General features: G+C 41.4%; 1 protein-coding gene across 1 annotated transcript in view; it reads left to right on the plus strand.

The window, feature by feature from the left end:
* The window catches only part of ush1c (Usher syndrome 1C), a 227,822-nt gene that overhangs the window by 181,748 nt on the left and 24,440 nt on the right, over nt 1-21,634 (plus strand). The window contains exons 17-19 of the mRNA XM_078220627.1: nt 11,716-11,757; nt 17,374-17,427; nt 20,071-20,170. Coding sequence (XP_078076753.1) covers nt 11,716-11,757; nt 17,374-17,427; nt 20,071-20,170 — 196 coding nt within the window. The remainder of the gene's footprint in view (nt 1-11,715; nt 11,758-17,373; nt 17,428-20,070; nt 20,171-21,634) is intronic.

Here is a 21,634-nt window from a genome sequence, read left to right on the forward strand (position 1 = left end):
ATGCCTACATTCTCTTATGTTTTCCTCCTTGTGTGGTTCCAGAAAACAATACAACTCTGTTGAAATGCTCAAAGAGCTCTCCCACTGCTGATCCACATACCTTATTTCCAATATAAAACACAAAAGGAAAGACCTGCATTTGTAAATCCCTTTCATGACCACATGATATCCAAATGTGCCGCACAGCCAATTAAATACTTTTGGAGTATTGTCACTGTTATAATGTAGGAATATCAGTCTAACGTTTCATTCAATTTCCACATCTGTAGGACTCTTATAGTAAATACCATTAATATATTGATTCAGATTGACAAACTTTGAAATAAACTGCAACGTATAGAAAACAGCACAAACATACGGCAGAATTCTCCCATCTCATCCATGGCAGGAACCGTTATGAGCAAGAACAGAAAATTTGGCGTTCCAACCTTTTGACCTCTATATCTGAAACTCCATTCACTTTCAATGGCACAGGGAAATCCCAGCCATGAACAAGGATGACCATAGTAACTAACAACTTACATAATTTATTCTACTGTAATTGAATTTTCATTGGTGTACCATGGAACAAACATAAATTTGGGCACATAGTTTTTCGAGCAAATCGTAGCTTTCATAATGAATTTACCTTCTACTGCAATGTCAGTCATTTGCAATCAATAAGGCAAGAGAGAAATGATAAACAGAACAAGACAGGAAGGGATGGCGAGCACATATCTAAGAGTAAAACAGCAGTCAAGGCCAAAAGTTACAAAAATAATAAAAGGACAAGACCAAAGGCTCTGGGCAGGATTCCCCCCCCCCCCCCCCCCCCCCCACCACCCTCCCAACCCCTGACAACATATTTTCCAGCAGTGGAGGAGATCCGCAATTGGCATTTTTTTGACCCCACTAATGTCCATGGGGTCTGCCCCCGCCGCCACTGGGTAACGTGCCATAAGAGTCACCATTGGAAGGTCCAGAAGATACCACCAGCAGAAAGGGCCAGAAACTTTTGACCCTTGTATCTGAATGCCTGTAGCATTCAAAACTAAAAAGATGAACTGCTAGTGCAGATAGAAGAGAATCCTAAGGCGTTCCATAGGTATGTCAAGAACAGAAGGTTGGTTAGGGCAAGTTTAGGGCCAGTTATAGATGGCAGAGGGAAGTTATGTGTGGAACCGGAGGAGATTGGTGAAGCATTGAACCAATATTTCTCTTCGGTGTTCACGCAAGGGGACATGAATATAGCTGAGGAGGACACTGGGTTGCAAGGGAGTAGAATAGACAGTATTACAGTTGATAAGGAGGATGTGCAGGATATTCTGGAGGGTCTGAAAATAGATAAATCCCCTGGTCCGGATGGGATTTATCCAAGGATTCTCTGGGAGGCAAGAGAAGTGATTGCAGAGCCTCTGGCTCTGATCTTCAGGTCGTCGTTGGCCTCTGGTATAGTACCAGAAGATTGGAGGTTAGCGAATGTTGTCCCATTGTTTAAGAAGGGGAACAGAGACTTCCCCGGGAATTATAGACCAGTGAGTCTCACTTCTGTTGTCGGCAAGATGTTGGAAAAAATTATAAGGGATAGGATTTATAGTTATTTGGAGAGTAATGAATTGATAGGTGATAGTCAGCATGGTTTTGTGGCAGGTAGGTCGTGCCTTACTAACCTTATTGAGTTTTTTGAGAAAGTGACCAAGGAGGTGGATGGGGGCAAGGCAGTGGACGTGGTATATATGGATTTTAGTAAGGCGTTTGATAAGGTTCACCATGGTAGGCTTCTGCAGAAAATGCAGATGTATGGGATTGGGGGTGATCTAGGAAATTGGATCAGGAATTGGCTAGCGGATAGGAAACAGAGGGTGGTGGTTGATAGTAAATATTCATCATGGAGTGCGGTTACAAGTGGTGTACCTCAGGGATCTGTTTTGGGGCCACTGCTGTTTGTAATATTTATTAATGATCTGGATGAGGGTATAGTTGGGTGGATTAGCAAATTTGCTGATGACACCAAAGTCGGTGGTGTGGTAGACAGTGAGGAAGGGTGTCGTAGTTTGCAGGAAGACTTAGACAGGTTGCAAAGTTGGGCCGAGAGGTGGCGGATGGAGTTTAATGCGGAGAAGTGTGAGGTAATTCACTTTGGTAGGAATAACAGATGTGTTGAGTATAGGGCTAACGGGAGGACTTTGAATAGTGTGGAGGAGCAGAGGGATCTAGGTGTATGTGTGCATAGATCCCTGAAAGTTGGGAATCAAGTAGATAAGGTTGTTAAGAAGGCATATGGTGTCTTGGCGTTTATTGGTAGGGGGATTGAATTTAGGAGTCGTAGCGTTATGTTGCAACTGTACACAACTCTGGTGCGGCCGCACTTGGAGTACTGTGTGCAGTTCTGGTCCCCACATTACAGGAAGGATGTGGAGGCTTTGGAGAGGGTGCAGAGGAGGTTTACCAGGATGTTGCCTGGTATGGAGGGGAGATCCTATGAGGAGAGGCTGAGGGATTTGGGATTGTTTTCGCTGGAAAGGCGGCGGCTAAGAGGGGATCTTATTGAAACATATAAGATGATTAGAGGTTTAGATAGGGTGGATAGTGATAGCCTTTTTCCTCTGATGGAGAAATCCAGCACGAGGGGGCATGGCTTTAAATTGAGGGGGGGTAGTTATAGAACCGATGTCAGGGGTAGGTTCTTTACCCAGAGGGTGGTGAGGGATTGGAATGCCCTGCCAGCATCAGTAGTAAATGCGCCTAGTTTGGGGGCGTTTAAGAGATCCGTAGATAGGTTCATGGACGAAAAGAAATTGGTTTAGGTTGGAGGGTCACAGTTTTTTTTTTAACTGGTCGGTGCAACATCGTGGGCCGAAGGGCCTGTTCTGCGCTGTAATGTTCTATGTTCTATGTTCTATGTTCTAGAAATAAATAAATATGATTTGATAGCCATTACAGAGACATGGCTGCAGGATGACACAAATTGGGGCCTGAACATTGAAGGTTACGTGACATTTAGGAAGGACAAGAAATAAGGAAATTTGACAGTGAGGCTCTGTTTGTTAATGATTGTATTGGCACAATTAAAAAGCTATCACTTGAACTCAGGAAACGAACATGTAGAAATGATTTGGGTAGATTTGAGAAATGATAAAGGCAAGAAGTCACTTGCAGGAGTGGTGTTCAGACCCCCTAAAAGTAACTACACAGTTGGACACAGATTAAAGGAAGAGATCGTGGGAGCTTGTTGAAAGATACAGTGATAATAATCATGAGGGATTTTAGCCTACATATAGACTTGAAAAATCAGATGGGCGAGATGGGAGTTCATAGAATGTTTTGGGGATAGTTTCTGTAGCAGCAATCATTTTGTGATTGAATTTTACATTCAATATGAGAGAGAAGAGTGGGTCCAAGACAAATATTTTAAACTTAAATAAGGGCAATTATGAAGTCATGAAGACAGAGCTAGTTAAAGTGATCTGGCAATTGAGGTTAAGGGATAGGTCATTAGGGATGTGTTGGAAGACGTTGAAAGGAATATTTCAGAATATCAGAATAGATATTTTCTAACTAAAAAGAAAAATTCCTCGAGAGGGACCCACCGTGTGCAGTTAACTAAAAATGTTAAAGATAGTGTCAGACTCAAAGAAAAATTACATAATTGTGCAAAGACAAGTGGTGGGTCAGAAAATTGGACCGAATATAAAGAACAGCAAACAATGACTAAAAGATTGGTAAGGAGGGGAAAATTAGAGTGCAAGAGAAATCTAGCTAGAAATATACATAGCAAGTGGTTCTATGAATATTTAAATGAGGTGAGTTAACAAAGTGAGCATTAGTTCTACAGAAAGTGAGTCTGGAGAAATAATAATGTGAAATTAGGAGATGGCAGATGAATTAAATAGGTATTTTTCATCAGTCTTCATTATAGAGACTATATGCAATATCCCAGAAATAGCTGTAAAACAGTCGGCAGAGAAATTATACTTTGGCAAATTGTCAGAACTGGGGGCTGACAAATCCTTGGAATCTCATGGGTTTCATCCAAGGGTCTGAAAAGGAGTAGCTAGTGAAATAGTCAATGAGTTGTTTTTAATTTTCAAATATTCTCTCGATTCCAGGAAGGTTCCATTAGATTGGAAAATATCAAATGTAACTCATTTATTCAAAAAGGGAGGGAGACAGAAAATAAGAAACTACAGGCCATGCATTTAATATCTGTAATCGGAAAAATGTTGGATACCATTACGTAGGTAGAGTCAACATGGTTTTGTGAAAGGAAGATCATGTTTAACCAATTTATTGGAGTTCTTTGAAGAAGTCACATGTGCTGTTGCTAAAGGCAAACCAGTGGACGTACTGTACTTAGAATTTCAGAAGGCATTTGATAAGGTATCACATCAAAGGTTATTGCAGAAGATACAGGCTCATGGTGTAGAGGGTAACTTATTCGCATGAATAGAAGATTGGCTAGCTAACAGGAAACAGAGAGTAGGCACAAATTGGTCTTTTTCTGGTTGGCAGGATGTAATGAGTGGTGTGCCACAGCAATCCATGCTGGGGCCTCAACATTTTGCAATGTGTGTAAATATCTTAGATGAAGGAACCAGAGGCATAGTTGCTAAGTTTGCAGGTGATTCAAAGATTGGTAGGAAAGTTAGATGTGAAGAGGACACAGGGAGGCTGCAAAAAGAGAAAGGGTGGGATTCTCTGGCCTCCCAGCCGCATGTTTCTCGGAGGCGGGAGGCAGTGCGCTGTTTGATGGCGGTGGGATTCTCTGGTCCCACTTCTGTCAATAGGATTTTCCTTTGAAGCCACCCTATGCTGCTGGGAAACCCACGGGTGGTGTGTGTTGCCAGTGGAACAAGAAAATCCCACCATCAGTAAACGGCTGGAGAATCCTGTCCATAGATATGTTAGTTGAGTGGGAAAATGGAACGTATTTTGACAGGAAAAGTGAAAAAGGATCTCATTAACTAAATGGTGTGGGATTGCAGAGCTCTGAAATGCAGAGGGATCTGGGTGTCCTAGTGCATGAATCACAAAAGACTTGTATGCAGTTACAGCAAGTAATTAGGAAAACTAGTAGAACGTTATTGCTTATTGTGAGGAGAATTTAATATTTAAGTATGGATGTTATGCTTCCATTGTACAGGACACTGGTGAGACCATATTTGGAATAATGTACATAGTATTGGTCTCAGTATTATTGAGAAAGATGTTAATGCATTAGAAGCAGTTCAGGGATGGTTTACAGGGCTAATACCTGAATTAGGCAGGTTGTCTTATGAGGAAAGTTTGGACAGGTTAGGCTTCACTGGAATTTAGAAGAATAAGAGATAAGTCAATTGAAACATTAAAGATTCTTTAGGGTCTTGACAGGATGGATGTGGCAGAATCTAGTGCTCGGGGTCATTGTTTAAGAATAAGGGGTCAACCATTTGAGACAGAGACAAGCAGAAATATTTACTTTCAGAGAGTAGTGAATCTTTGGAATTCTTTTCCTCAAAACACAGACTTTGGCTGGGTTTTTCCACTCCCGTTTAAGTAAGCAGGTTTGGAGATGCGAGTGGAAAATACCCCGTGAAGGCTAAAGTCACATTTCACTTCAATGTAAAAGCAAGAAGTGATCATCACTTCCCCCATCAATAGCAGGCTGCATTTCCTGCCATTCAATGCTGGGAACTTCATTGTGACAATTAGCATCTCATTATAAGGTCATTACATAATGCCTCCATGGCGGTGTGATGTCAGGATTACATGAAGCACGACTAGTCTCAGAAGGCATGCATCTGGCAAGCAATACTTCGAGGGAAGCTCCCATATTGAAATAATGATTATTTTGGTAGACTTTCAACTTACCTTCTGAATATGAAATTGGGGTCTGGTTTGGTTACCACTTCAAAAAACAATCCAATTGTCATGAAAGTTGAAAATCTACCCTGTGACTTGCACCATTCTCCTGTCCTCCCTGGACCTCACCTTCCATGTAAACTCTTTGGTAATATTCATGCCCACCCGCTTGCTCTTGCCATCTTCTGTCACTTTCTCCTCCTGTGTCTCAATCAGTGGCAAGACCATCTTGAATCACTATCGTATTCCCAAATCCTTCCAACTACACTTTCCTCTGTTAGCCTCTGGAAATAACTCTGTAATCATTAATAACTATATCATCAGCTTCATACTCCCCATCATCAGTCCCTCTGTTCATCATTTTAACTCTGCTTCTTTGATTTGTTTCACAATTTCCTCAACTCCTTGAAGCCTTTGTTGCCATTTCTGTAGCTTTTGACATGCCAGCCTTCTCACCCATTTTCCAGCTCATGTGGACTGGGTTGTGCTTTTGCCTTTTCAAGAACAAAGGAAAGTACAGAACAGGAAGAGGCCCTTCAGCCTGTTCTGATCGTGATGCCCTGACTAAACTTTATAAAAAGCCTTCTGCCCTTACTCGGTCCATATCCCTCTATTCCCTCCCTATTCATGTATCCATCCAAATGCCTCTTAAATGTTGCTAATGTGCCTGCTTCCACCATCTCCTCTGGCAGCGTGTTCCAGGCACCCACCACTCTCTGCACTTCCACCCTCGGAAAAGGCTTCTGACTATCCACCCTGTCTGTGCCTCTCATAATTCTGTAGACCTCTATCAGGCCTCCCCGCATTTGTATCCAGAGTGTGGTAACTTCAGACCACAAATAAGGACGCCAAACTCGTTGTTTAAAGAATTATCTTAGTCGCGATTTAGAAAAACGCCAGTTTCTCATCACCAAACACCCTTAATTGTGCACCAAAAAGAAGGGCCGCACCTGCAGCTTAAAACTAGACATTCTACACCTCAGGACCCATTACACCCATCCCTGTTGAGTAGCAGGTTAAAAGCCCCCACTGACCACTGCTAATTGGATGAGCCTTCGCTCACTCAATAAGGAAGCTCGGACTGCACGAAGCTCACGGGGAGATCTATCCCTCAAGGCTTTCATGGTCATCACAACAATCTTCTTTATATAAATAGATAAGGAAATTTAACAATAAAGAGCAAGAGGATAGCCAGGGCGAGAGTTGGGCCACTCAAGGACAAGGGAGGGAATCTATGTGTGGAGCCAGAGGAAATGGGCGAGGTATTAAATGAGTATTTTGCGTCAGTATTCACCAAAGTGAAGGACTTGGTGGATGATGAGTCTCGAAAAGGGTGTGTAGATAGTTTGAGTCATGTTGAGATCAAAAAGTAGGTGGTATTGGGGTCCTTGAGAAAGATTAAGGTAGACAAGACCCCAGGGCCTGATGGGATATACCCCAAAATACTGAGAGAGGCAAGGGAGGAAATTGCTGGGGCCTTGAGAAAAATCTCTGTATCCTCACTGGCTACAGGGGAGGTCCCAGAGGATTGGAGAATAGCCAGTGCTGTTCCTTTGTTTAAGAAGGGTAGCAAGAATAATCCAGGTAATTACAGGCTGGTGAGCCTTACGTCAGTGGTAGGGAAATTATTGGAGAGGGTTCTTCGAGATAGGATTTATTCCCACTTGGAAATAAGTGGACGTATTAGTGGGAGGCAATATGGTTTTGTGAAGGGGAGATCGTGTCTCACTAACTTGATCGAGATTTTTGAGGAAGTGACGAAGATGATTGATGAGGGTAGGGCAGTGGATGTTGTCTACATGGACTTCAGTAAGACCTTTGACAAGAACCCTCATGGCAGACTGGTGCAGAAGGTGAAGTCGCATGGGATCAGAGGTGAGCTGGAAAGGTGAATACAAAACTGGCTTGGTCAAAGACAACAGAGGGTAGCACTGGAAGGGTGCATTTCTGAATGGAGGGCTGTGACAAGTGGCGTTCCTCAGGGATCAGTGCTGGGATCTTTGCTATGTATATAAATGATTTGGAGGAAAATGTAACTGATTTGATTAGTAAGTTTGCGGAAGACACAAAGGTTGGTGGATTTGCAGATAGCAATGAGGACCATCAGAGGATACAGCAGGATATAGATCGATTGGAGACTTGGGCAGAGAGATGGCAGATGATGTTTAATCCGGACAAATATGAGGTAATGCATTTTGGAAGGTCTAATACTGTTAGGAAATATATAGTAAATGGCAGAACCCTTAAGAGTATTGATAGGCAAAGGGTCTTGGTGTACTGATACACAGGTCACTGAAAGTGGCAATGCAGGTGGAGAAGGTAGTCAAGAAGGCATATGGCATGCTTGCCTTCATCAGCCGGGGCATTGAATTAAAAAATTTGCAAGTCATGTTGTAGCTTTATAGAACCTTAGTTAGACCGCACTTGGAATATAGTGTTCAGTTCTGGTCGCCACACTATCAGAAGGATGTGAAGGCTTTGGAGAGAATACAGAAAAGATTTACCAGGATGTTGCCTGGTATGGAGGGCATTAGATATGAGGAGAGGTTGGAGAAACTTGGTTTGTTCTCATTGAAATGATGGAGGTTGAGGGGCGACCTAATAGAAGTCTACAAGATTAAGAGAGGCATGGACAGGGTGGATAGTCAGAAGCTTTTTCCCAGGGTGGAAGAGTCAATTACTAGGGGGCACAGGTTTAAAGTGCGAGGGGCAAGGTTTAAAGGAGATGTACGAGGCAGTTTTTTTACACAGATGATGGTGAGTGCCTGGAACTCGTTGCCGGGGGAGGTAGTGGAGGCGGATACGGTAGTGAATTTTAAAGGGCGTCTTGATAAATACATGAATAGGATGGGAATAGAGGGATATGGTCCTCGGAAGGATAGGGGGTTTTAGTTAAGTCAGGCAACATGATTTGTGCAGGCTTTGAGGGCCGAAGGGCCTGTTCCTGTGCTGTAATTTTCTTTGTTCTTTGTTCTAATAACAGTAATTCTGCAGAACAGTAATAACAGTAACAACTATGAAAACAGGAGCAATTGTAAACGGGGCTTGCATGCAGAACACTCTCTTGCAGACTGAAAAGCCCCCCAAAACCCGCACGTGCTCATGAATTTCAACACAGAGGATCTTCAGCAATAGCTGCTCACCTTATCCAGAACCTTGACCTACAGCATTTTCCCAAAGTCCTATCCTTGGTTTCAACCTTTACATCTTTTGCATTCTGCCTCTTGTTTATATCATCTGCAGATTGCATTCAGCTCTACCTCTCTCTCTCCGCCATTAACTATTCCTTTGCCTTTGTAATATCAGACAACACATCCAACCCATTAAGAAAAAACAATTCAGACCAGTGTTCTTATTTCCCAGTTTGTAGTGGTCTTCCATTTTAAGGTATACCAAACCATTTTGGACTATTATTCTTATTACCCTGTTTTTACTGTGCTTATCTCCTTTTGAAGCCATGATTTTTTTCACTAACAGATTAGGAAGACCGATGCAAAAGCAAAATACTGCAGATGCTGAAAATCTGAAATGAAAACAGAAAATGCTGGAAATACTCAGTAGGCCTGGCAGCATCTGTGAAGAGAGAAACAGAGTTAACGGCCCCTATTTTACCATTTTCATTCTAAGTGCTGGGCGGACTTGAAACTGAAAGTGTTTCAGATCCGATTTTAGACCTGTTCTCAGGCGCCCCCAAATGCACTCTGCCTGAAAAAATATCAGCAATTCCGAATCCCGCTGCAGAAGCCTGTGGGCAGGGCTTAACGCGCCCAAAATCCTGCAGCTCCAGTCGGCGCCTCCGACTTCGCATGCGCAGAAAAAAAATGATAGAATGTGGCTCCCCTGCCATATCGTTTCTGGGGTGGATAATGCCTCCCCCTGGTCCCCACTGACATTGCCCCACCCCCACAACATTACTGACCCCCTTATCCCCCCCACCCCCTCCGGCACTCAGACTGATCACTGGCCCCTCCCCCCCATTCTCCCCATCAATCTCAGGCAGAGTGGCAGCGGATCCCTCTCACTGATCTTAGGCAGAGTGACACGGACCCCCCCTCCCCCTCACTGATCTCAGGCAGAGAGCTGTCGGACCCACTCCCCCCCTCCCCTCCCCCACGAATCTCAAGCAGAGAGCCATCGGACACTCGGCACTTACCTCCTAACTAACTGGATGGGTGAACGCGCTGGTAAAGGGGGAAGTGCCAATAAGTTTGGGCGTGCAGCTCATTAAGTCAAGTAAATGCATGCAAATGTATTTAAATGGCCGTCGCGCCCATTTTGGGCATGGTCCCGATCGAGGCCATTTTTGGGCCTTGGTAAAGGGGGAACTGACGCGGGCGTAGATCGCACTACTCACCTCATGCCCGATTTTACTAAGTTTTCGCATCCAAAAACGGGCATAACATGATGGTAAAATCTTTGATGAAAGCATTTTCTGTTCTTAATATTTTTGAATCCATGGGGATCTTTGGCCCATCCCAAACTTTATGTTCTTTTTACCAATTCCATCCCCTTCCTCAACCTTTGTGTCACTGTGCTAGATTGTTAACAATTGTAGCATTTTGTTCTAATCAGACTAAGCATTTGAATCCATAGTCCTTCCATCACAAAGATCAATCACTTCTACTTTATTTCCTACCCCTATCTTAGCCCCTATGTCACTGAAACCCCATTAACGCCTTGATCACTTCCACTCATAACAATTCTAAAAACCTAACTGTGTGATCGAACATTTGGTCACAACTGATAATATCCCCAACGAATGTTTTTAACACACCATTTTTTAAAAACCGTGCAGCTTTTTAAAGTTCTTTGTGGATTTTTCTGACAGGGCAAGAGCTATATAAATGCATATTCTTGTTGGTGAACTTGACAAATCATAGAATCATAGAAACCCTACAGTGCAGATAGAGGCCATTTGGCCCATCGAGTCTGCACCAACCACAATCCCACCCAGGCCCCACCCCCATATCCCTACATATTTACCCGCTAATCCCTCTAACCTACGCATCTCAGGACACTAAGGGGCAATTTTTAGCATCGCCAATCAACCTAACCCGCACATCTTTGAAATGATCACCTGGGAGAGTTACTTAAGTGTGGCTCATACCCAATAAAAAAAAGCTTCAGGTGAGAAATGCAAAAAAAAACCTAACTTTTCAAGCTCAGTATTTATTGCCAAATCTCATGAAAGAGATGTTTTCATGTCAAGTGATTCATACCAACTGTGCTTGGAAGATGGCCCAATAATCTGTGTCCATGTGAAAGGTATGAATACAACCTTTTAAAAATACAATTTTGGCATCAAACGCACAAAGCATTGATTGAGGCAAACAAATTGTTGAATGTGGAAATCAATTGGCTGGTCTTGAAAGATTGAATAGTTACAAACACCGTGCGGTAAATAGAGCTGTGGATATCAGTGCCCTTGCCTTTGGTTGTCAGGTGGAATTACAGCACCTTGTAAGATAAGTGCAAATGTTGCCTTCCCATTATAAAGTGAAATATTTTCAATCTATAGAATATTTTCCTTGGACCTTATATCAGATCCTGAGAGCTCCCATCATGGGACAAAGGAATGATTGATATGGGAGAAACATTTGTGCAATCTCTCTTGAAACTACTAAATTAGGTAGCAACTGACCTGCATTTTAATAGAGAATATAAGCGTTGTATATGAAAATATAAATAAAGTAAATCATTGGTTATGTCATTTAATAGAAATATGATGCAATGATATTTAGAGTTACAAATATTAGTATGATAAAATGTCAGTCAGAATATTATGTGGATATGCAATCTCACTAAACCTGGATTCATTGCAAGAAAGAAACTATTTTTAAGACAATGACTGCAATAATTTGAAAAGTAATTTGGCATGGTTTCTTATTACTGCAGGGCTTCCAGAAGTATGTGGAGGACTTTGATCCTTATTCCATGGTAAGTAATGCAGCTAATTGGAGGCTAGAGAGGAGTTACTACAGCAACAAAATACCAAGCTACTTTTGGGAAGAGAAAGGGAATTTTGAAGAGGGAAAGATCTGGATTTTCATCTGTGAACCTAACTTTGAAAAATGGCTGCCCAGACAACAGGGTTGAAATTTTACCGTCACGGCCACCATGGGAATCGGAGTGGGCAAGAGACGGACCATGGAAAAGTCCATTGACCTCGAGCGGGATTTTACAATTTTGGGACGAGCGAAGCCGTAAAATCCCGCCCAGATCTTTGGGCACTACTATAAGTCGTGGTGAGCGATTCTGGATGTAGTGAGAAAGATACAGAGGAGGGCTGGGGGAAAGGCCTGCCTTGAAGCTCCAACACTGTGTCCAGACCTCACGCCTCAACACCCCCAAACAATCCCCATGCTCCAACCATGCCAATTCGTGCCATATCTGCCACGCATCCACACCCCCCTCCCATGGCCCCTCATACCCTCCAAGCCAAGCTATGCTTCAGTCTCTTTTGCACCTCATTCATTTTATGCTAATCTATGCACCTATACCATCCCCATGGCCTTTATATCTCCTATGCCAACTTAGGAGCAACAGAGGAACCACCACCTTTTGCCCTTGTACTACCATGTCAACATCCTGTCATGGGCAGACCTCAGGATCCATGCAGAGATGGGTAAAACAAGTTCTGTAAAATGAAGTTATGTCTATTGCAGACTACCTTATATTGAAAAAAAAATCTCATTCATAAAAACCCATTTACTACACTTACATTCCTCCAAAGATCCTTTAGGAATTGGGTATATATGGTGGGGTATCTCCCCAGCAAAAGGACATTCATTTCGTATTCGATAAGCAGAACCCATGGATTTTCTGGTTTCTTTGGTTGGGATATTCCAGTCCCATTGGGAGGGCTGGAAAATCCCACCCTTTAAATTTTGATCATGGGCAGCATGGTGGCAAGTGCTTAGCACTGCTGCCTCACAGCGTCGGGGACCCAGGTTCAATTCCGGCTGAGGGTAACTATCTGTGTAGAGTTTGCACGTTGCCCCCCATGTCTGTGTGGGTTTTCTCCGGGTGCTCCAGTTTCCTCCCACAGTCCAAAAATGTGTAGGTTAGGTTGATTGGCCATGCTAAATTGCCCTGCTGTCTCAGGGAGATTAGCAGAGTAAATATGTGGGGTTCGGGAATGGGGTCTGGGTGGGATTATTGTCAGTGCAGGCTCGATGGACCAAATGGTCTCTTTCTGCACTGTAGGGATTGTATGTATATGCCAATGTCCAACTGAAAAAAATCATTTTTAAATGTTTGTTTCTGAATAATGCTGATTTATATCTGATCTTTGAATTAAAGTAGTCTAGCAGTTTTGCATTTATGGCCTAATAAAAATGCATTAAATGAGAAACAAACAGTTTTGCAAGTGAAAAAATAAATTATATATGGCTTTTGACATGTAAAAATATTCTCTATTTCCACAACTAAGTAACAAGTATATAGACAAATCTCATGAGCCACACACTAGAGACTGATAAAGTGGTCCACTGTTCCTTATGTGGTCTCTGTTCCTCTATTTATAAATGGGTTGACGTTGCCTGGGCTTGTTTAAATTATTTTTCTGGTGTTCATTATAGGAGAAAGTCCCAGGTTCAATGTCATTTTGTGCTGCTTGCTGCTCACAGTCGGGCAGCAGTTGCAAAAACAACCTTACTCTTAGCACTTCTGGATAATGGGGGAAAGAAATCAGTAAGAAGTCTAACAACACCAGGTTAAAGTCCAACAGGTTTATTTGGTAGCAAAAGCCACTAGCTTTTGCAACAGGCTGTCCGAAAGCTAGTGGCTTTTGCTACCAAATAAACCTGTTGGACCTTAACTTGGTGTTGTTAAACTTCTTACTGTGTTTACCCCAGTCCAACGCCGGCATCTTCACATCAGGAAAAAAATCAGACAGATGGGAAAAATTAACAATGTTGTTGGCTGCTATTCAGTGGCACCTTCTGGAACATGCTTGTGTGGAAGATAAATGATAACTGGGAGCAAAATATGGCATGAATAATACCTTATTCAAAATTACATGGTAGAAGCTCTTGGCCAGAGACAATTTTGCCCTTTATCTTTTTTTTATGATGCATCCATGCCTTTCATTGCTTCTGGCAGGGGAAATGAATTAGAAGTGAAATGAATGGAAACCTGTTGCAAGATGTTTGAGAGGAGCATTAATAGAAAAATGGCTAAATTATGTAGAAAGCTCCCACTGTGTTTAAAACATATTTTGAAACCATTGTAAACAGCGCAGATGTTTCTGCTGCAGTAATAGAAACAGTGCCTCTTACAATGTATTGCAAACTTTAAATCATTCAATTCAAATTCATTTCTGTAAACTACATTGGCAATTAAATTGATTTATACATCATAAATCTACTCAATGTGAAGATTTATCACAGAACAAAACCTGTTGTGATGCCATTTTGTCTAAACTGTTGTTAATGTCACAGTCCTCTCCCAATCGTATCTATTAATTTGGCATTAAATACAATAGGTGTTCAGTGATAATCTTGTACACTGTTATCAATACCTAGTTCATGGTTCATACAAATATTTTAATAGTAATTTTTAGTTCTGGAAAAATTAAAATTTAGCTGTAGAAAATGCAATAAATGCAACTAGCTTGAAAATTATTACACTTAAAAGGATGGAGCCATATTGATTTAAGGGGTTAACAACCAGAAAGATAATATAATAAAACAGCAGGTGGCTTACTTAGCTGGAGAACTGGAGATGAGGTCTATCCTTTTGCAAAGCAATGCAGCCTAGAGAGTTGATTTGCTTTGAGAGTTAAACCTACAATTAGTTAAAAATTGATCCCTGGAAGTTTACAACAGATGGTACACCTCAGGAAGGTTCTTGGGTTTCAGTTTATCTGAGTATTTGCTGGAGGAGTGAATGTTCTGCAACAGGAGAACAGTCCATACCAAAAAGGTGATGATGTTGGCAGGCTCCAGGCAGCAACAATGTTGCTGTTAGCTGTCTATGTGTATTTGGCGCTCAGGAGAAGTTCCAGGACCTCTTTGATTGCTCTGAGTGGATAGGATTGTGAAGAAGACCCGGGAGCCATTTATGTTTTGATGTAGCTGGGAAGATTGGAGCTCCGTGAAATCCATGGACAGTGCCAGCCCGCTGAAGCTAGCTGGCTATTAAAGAGCTGAAAATGCATCGATAAGTAGAGGCTGGAGTGCAGACTTAGAAATACAGAGGAAGGGAGTCTCATGAGATGGGTTTGAGACCTTTGGAAATGTGCCGTCATTGAGGCAATCCAAGTTGGAGTGGCTTTGGGGGAATTCACAGGCTTAATCTTAGAATATGAAGAACTTGGAAAGAGAACATGAGAGTTTTAATAAGATTGGTTGTGTATTCCTGACATCTGAGTGGGTTGCTGAGAAATCTATGGGACCTGTCTTGGTGACTTATGCTATTTATTGTACAGTGTTACCACTGTTAATTCACATGTACCTTATATTAAGCCTGAATGTTAAAGTATAAGACAGATATTCTGAATTTTCTTTTGAATAGTAAGTGGGAGCGTCAGGGAGGGAAATAGTAGGTAAAGGAAGGGTCAGCAAGTGGGCAGGTCAGGAATGGAGGCAGCAAAGCAGAGGGTTGAGGAGAGAAATTATGAATTGAGAGAGCTGGTGAGGCAAGAGAGTTGCCAAGCTGGAGGGGGTAAACGGCAAGCAGGCAGTAAGTTGAAAAATTCAGTATGTTATTAAGTGTTAATTAGTTTGATCGGTCCATGTGTCTTAGGGGGGATATGTATTATTGGTCTTGCAATGGAAATAGATGCAATAAAAAGGGAAAGTGGATGTCAATAAGATGAGGGTTGGATCACAGAGATAGATGAACAATGATTAAAGAGGAAGATGGATAACAGTGAAAGGGGAATAGATGATTATGGAGAGAGGGGAAAGTGGATAAGCCTGAAAAAGTAGATCAATAAATGATGCAAAATGGATAGCAATGAAGAAGAGCAAATGAATGGCGAAGAAGAGCAAATGAATGGCAAAGAAGGAACAAATAGGTAGCAGTAAAAGTAAGGAGAGGTGGAAAGTTGAATGAGTGACAATGAAGGTGGGGTGAGCTCGATGACAACTCTGGAAAGGAGGAAAGGTGTTGCAATAAAGGGGAAGAAAATTGATCAGAATAGAAGGAAGGGGCTTTTTATTTTTTCCATGAAATGTGATTGTCACTAGCAAGGCCAGCATATGTTGCTCATCCCTAATTGTCCTTGAGAAGGTGGTGGAACCACTGTCGTCCATCCTGTTTCGTACACCCACAGTGTCGTTAGGAAATTAATAGTAATAAAGGAGATGCAGAAAGGGCAGAAACTGAGAGTATCACTTGGGGTTACGGGAAGAAAAAGGTACTAGAATTATCTAAGAGTGAATGATGGGGAAGAGTGTTAGATGGGAGAAGATCAACAGCATGTTTTAGAGATATGGAAGGAATGCATCTGCTTAACTGGGCTGGAAAGGCATATGAGCATCATGTTGAATTGAAGGGGTGAGGAAGAGTTCCAGAACGAACTGGGAGGTGTTGGCGGAGAGCTGTATTCATAGCAACATAACATGCCCCATCATTTCTGGGCTTAGTACAGATAATGTTAGTATAATTCCACCAGTATGTGACACTGTGTCACTGAGAAGATGGCCTCAAATTGTAGTCAAAGGACTCCTTTCAACTTTGCACCCTTTAAAGGCAACTATTCAAATGCACAATTACCATTGTAAAACTGTAATGACTTTAACCAGGCAATTAAGATTGGCCTGCTTGAATATGAACTCCTTGTTTAAATGGCCTAATTGATGGTCCGATTAGGGAGTCCCAAACTCTGTAATTAAACAGGAGTGTCAGTTCCTTTGCACTCCTGATGCAGACGACATACGGAGAGCATTCTGTATAGTAGCATTGTTGGATCGTGTAAATAAAGGAATTCTGATGAAGGGACTTTTACCCCTGAGGACTTATTACAAAAACCTTTGAGGTTAAGAATGGGATATGAATTGAATAAGAAACCAGAATTTTAAGATTTTAATCTAAAGGGGTCGATTCTCCCGGCCCGCTGGGCTGCTCTAGCATTGCAAGGGGCCGGGAGACATCAGCTGGAGCTTTGACAATACTAGAAAGGCAATAACATTTTCCTTTGCCACCTTCGCTATAGCAAGTGTGGCATAGCACAAAAATCATTCATTACTGTTATTGAGTCAATTTAAAATATTGTACACAATTGTTGTGCAAATAGATAGTAAATTGTGTCATTAACATTTTTAAACAGCATTGATAATTTAATTAAAATGTAACCTCTTGGACCCTATCGATCACATTAGTGTAGATTCATAGAATGAATATCAAATTATTTAGACATGGTTTATAGATGTGACAGGAATTTAATTCATTAAATGTTTTCTTTTATTAGTAGCATGTCACTGTTTGCTTATCTTGATCTATTTGAAAAATAAGACATACCTTTGTGTGATAAATTAAGAATGCTGAAACCATATTGATATGACAGTGAACGGCACAACATTAATCAAAGATATAATTATATTCCAGTTCACATCAGAGCAGATTGCAGGAAAGGACGTTCGCCTCTTGAGAATTAAAAAGGTAACCAGGAATATTGCATCAGCAGGATGCATTCAAATTCCTAATTGGTAGCTTGCTGTTTTATATGCTTTATTTCCATTACATTTTCCTCAATACAATCCTCATCTACAAGTTTAAACATAATATCTTCAGGAGGGTCCAACTCTGCATTGCAGTTTTTACTTCTAATTCAGTTTATTGTACAACGAATGCAACGTTTTGTCCATGGAGCATTCTATAAATAATATTTCTGAAATGTCATCTTGGTAGCAATCTTGGCTCGGAGCCACAGGATTGCACATTCAAGTGCTGGGGTTGTCACTCCAGCTTGCAGAATAAACATGTTGGCTTTAGGCCAGGTGTCAGCATGTCAAAATTGCAATAGAGTTGGGATGTTCAATGAGGGAACAAAAAAGCAATGCATAATCAACAAGGTGTTACTAGAAATTGGGAACAGGAAATTTAATTTCTAGTTTGAAAATAATCAGTAATTTTTCAAGAATAGTTAACATCAATAGATATCAAGATAATTTCAAATAAGTGATTAATACAGTTTTTTTTTAATGGTCCTGTTTCATCTACAGTTATTCTTCATCAGGCCATTAATGCTCTTGCATTAATTTACTTAAACATGCAAATTACTGATTAGAATTGCTGATGTGCCATTCATAATATTTCCATCAGCAGAACTGTGCACATGCCTTGAATGTTGTGAATGCCAGTGAAGATCATGGGCTGAATAATACAGTGGGGAGGCAAGGGCAAGTTGCGTATCTGGAAGTCGACAGCCTTTTGACTTCCAGGCCCACCTTCAGAGCACGCCCAATAAAATATTTATTGGAACTTGTTAATTTCGAGGTAAGGGGAGGAAGCTGAGCCATGCATGTGCAGCCTGAGAAGAAGTGGCCGAGAAGGGCAGTCAGCAGAGTAGGGCTGGTCAGAAGGAAATTATCGCAATGCCAGAAAAGGATCAATGACCTAATGAGGGCGGCCAAGACAAGGAAGGCCTCAGCATGTACATGATGTTATTGTGTATTTAAAGCTTTGGTCCTGTTGTAGAGTGGGTGGTTGGCAGAATGAGGAGATGATGAATGAGCATAGTATTCAGGTTGGCACAAACTTAGCTATTAATGGGTAGGCAGTACGGCATAAAATAAACAGAAACTGTTAATGAGTGGATTCTTACACATCTTTTCAGGAGAAACAAAGCTGGAAAATCTAGGACACAAAAGCCCAGCCTCAGGATATGGGGCTGATAATTTAAGACTGAGATGAGGAGAGATTTCCTCACTCAGAGAGTTATGAAACTTAAATTCTCAATCCCAGAAGGTTGTGGATGCTCCATTATTAAATATATTCAAGACTGGGATAAATAGACTTTTGATTTCTCAGAGTCAAAGGATATGGGGAGAGGTTTGGAAAATAACGTAAAGACAGGAACCTCAGCTAAATCCTTTTTAATATATTTGCGTCTACTTAAAGGGCATCCCGCCATATGCTCCCCCAAATTAAGAATTATCCATCGGCGAGGGAACTGACATGTAGCTCTCCAGCTGCCCAGCTGAGTTTTCTCTCCAGATTCTCTTGCTCTCTGACTACAGAAAACAACTGCTTTTGCAAAACGTGAAGCAGTTGAGGGGAACCTCCAGGGCACAAAGGTAAGTATAGCACTCGGGGGAGTGGGACATGATCAGTCAGTGCAAACCTGGCAGTGCCAACCTGGCATCGTCTGATATGACGTGCCACGGCTTGAGCTCAGTCTGCACTATAAGAGTACCACCAGCAACTTACAGCAATTTATTTTTAAAAATTCATGACTTTTCTAAAGTTTCCGAAAGAGTACTAGGCTGCCTGCACAGCTTTTCATTCACTCTGACTGTTCTTTCAGTCTCAGTAATTCTACCAAGTGAATTTACCCAAGAATACTTCCTGCTATTAGTACTTAGAAACAGAGGCAGGAATTGTACTGGCCCTTCCGCCCGATTCCGGGGGTGGGTGAGGCTTGGAGAATGGCAGTCTCCATTGGCCTTGGGCAGGATCGTATGAACCAGTACGTGCCGGTAAAATCCCGTCCAATATGTTAAAATAAAGGTATTTAAAAACTAGCCATCATTATCTATGACTAATTTTAACTTAATTAAGGCTCCTTTGATTTTCTTTTCTAACTATGAAAATACTCTTGTTACAATTATTTTGATATCAATGTTACCAATTCAAAATTGAAAGGTTCCAGTGACTTGGGCTGAAACTGAGTTAGCTAAGTCCCTTGGCATTCGGTTTACAGCGATGCTGTCCATTCTCTTGTCAGATGCTGCCACTCTGGTGGCTGTTTATGTTAACAGTTAAAATTGGCATTTCAAATTTAGCATTGCTAATTGTAATATGATTTACTTGCAAAAAGACAGCTATTCAAAAGTTTCAAATGTGATTTCCATTTTCTGCTTGCCAGTCGTTTGTATGATGTCTCGAAATGTTCCATGCAGACTACCAAACTGCTACCAGAGTCACCAGTACATAATCATTCACAGCGAGACGAGACAAGGCTGTTCCAGACAGAAGATCTACACTGTAAATGTAGCATATAAAAACTGCTGTGATAACAAAAGACAATAGAATTCTTGAACGGAGCTACAAAATGTCATTGTTATATATTCTGTTATATAGGAGGGACCATTGGATCTTGCAGTCGAGGGGGGCATTAACTCCCCACTTGGGAAGATTGTTGTATCTGCAATCTACGATGGAGGTGCTGCAGACAAGCATGGTGAGATTATTGCTCGTATGTTCTGGTGTTCTCCTGTATCCGGAAGATTTAGAAAACCTTGACTTCCATTTACAAGATAATTTTATTATTCCAGCACTTCACAAGTAGGGGCTGAACACATGAGGAAATGTTCACCCAATATTCGTGCAATAAAAAAAGTACTTTTGGTAAAGGTAATGTTGGAAATTAATAATTTAAACATGCAGTATTTCTCCCCAACCTAAGATATTTTTCTAACAAACATCTATTATTTTCTACCATTCAACCAATTTCTTATCCACGCCCAATATTTACCTTGAATTCTCAAGGTTTTGAGGTAATCACTTGCCTCCCACGGTGAAGTTTGTCAGATATCTCCTGTAAATTCAGGTATAACCTTTCACAAGGTTTACCTCATTGCACTTGGGATGTTAATTCCTTAAAATAATACAAGGAGATTAGTCAAGGAGATTCATCACCTTCTAAATCCATATAGATCTCTGATAGATAGATAGATAGATACCCTACAGTGCAGAAAGAGGCCCTTCGGCCCATCGAGTCTGCACCGACCACAATCCCACCCAGGCCCTATCCCTATCCCCATATCCCACCCACTAATCCCTCTAACCTAGACATCTCAGGATTCGAAGGGGCAATTTTAGCATGGCCAATCAACCTAACCTGCACATCTTTGGACGGTGGGAGGAAACCGGAGCACCTGGAGGAAACCCACGCAGACACGAGGAGAACGTGCAAACTCCACACAGACAGTGACCCAAGCCAGGAATCGAACCCAGGTCCCTGGAGCTGTGAAGCAGCAGTGCTAACCACTGTGCTACCGTGCCGCCCTCTGCTTCCTAAAATACTATCGGACTGATACTCTTAAAGCTTATGTCAATATAGGTGATTGTTATGTTGTTTCCTATTTAAGAATGTCACTATTTTAAAATATGGACACCATTTTGGCCTTTTTTTGAACTACTAGTGCTCCAACCACTCATCTCCCCCCAACCAACCCCAACCTCTAGTTCAGTGATTTCATCATAATGATTCCAATTTCCTCCAATGTCTCCTATATGATACAATCCCTTTTCACCCATCCAGGATTTCCATTTTATTTAAATCAAATAGCAAACATTTAGCTGACTTCTTGCTATGATTTCCTGATCACTCATAATTTATTGATAAATTGAAATAAAATCTATCTTGGGACTGCGTTCACCTAAATATACATTTGAATGATACCCATCTAATGTAACAGATAATTGGTATGCCCTGAATAAAATTTTAAGCTAGCCTGAATTCAGTTGCTCCTGATTTGAAAATATAATGTTAGTTATCCAAAATACAAAATACATGGATGTATTTTTTTCAAATTGTGGCAGGAATTATATTTTCAGAGATAATCCTTTGTAAATGTGAAATAATGTCTATCTCAAAAATCCTTGTTATTGGACTGAAGCCAACTCAAATGTGAACAACTTT

The sequence above is a fragment of the Mustelus asterias genome, chromosome 9 (genome assembly GCF_964213995.1).
Source record: "Mustelus asterias chromosome 9, sMusAst1.hap1.1, whole genome shotgun sequence".
In the NCBI taxonomy this organism is placed as follows: domain Eukaryota; kingdom Metazoa; phylum Chordata; class Chondrichthyes; order Carcharhiniformes; family Triakidae; genus Mustelus; species Mustelus asterias.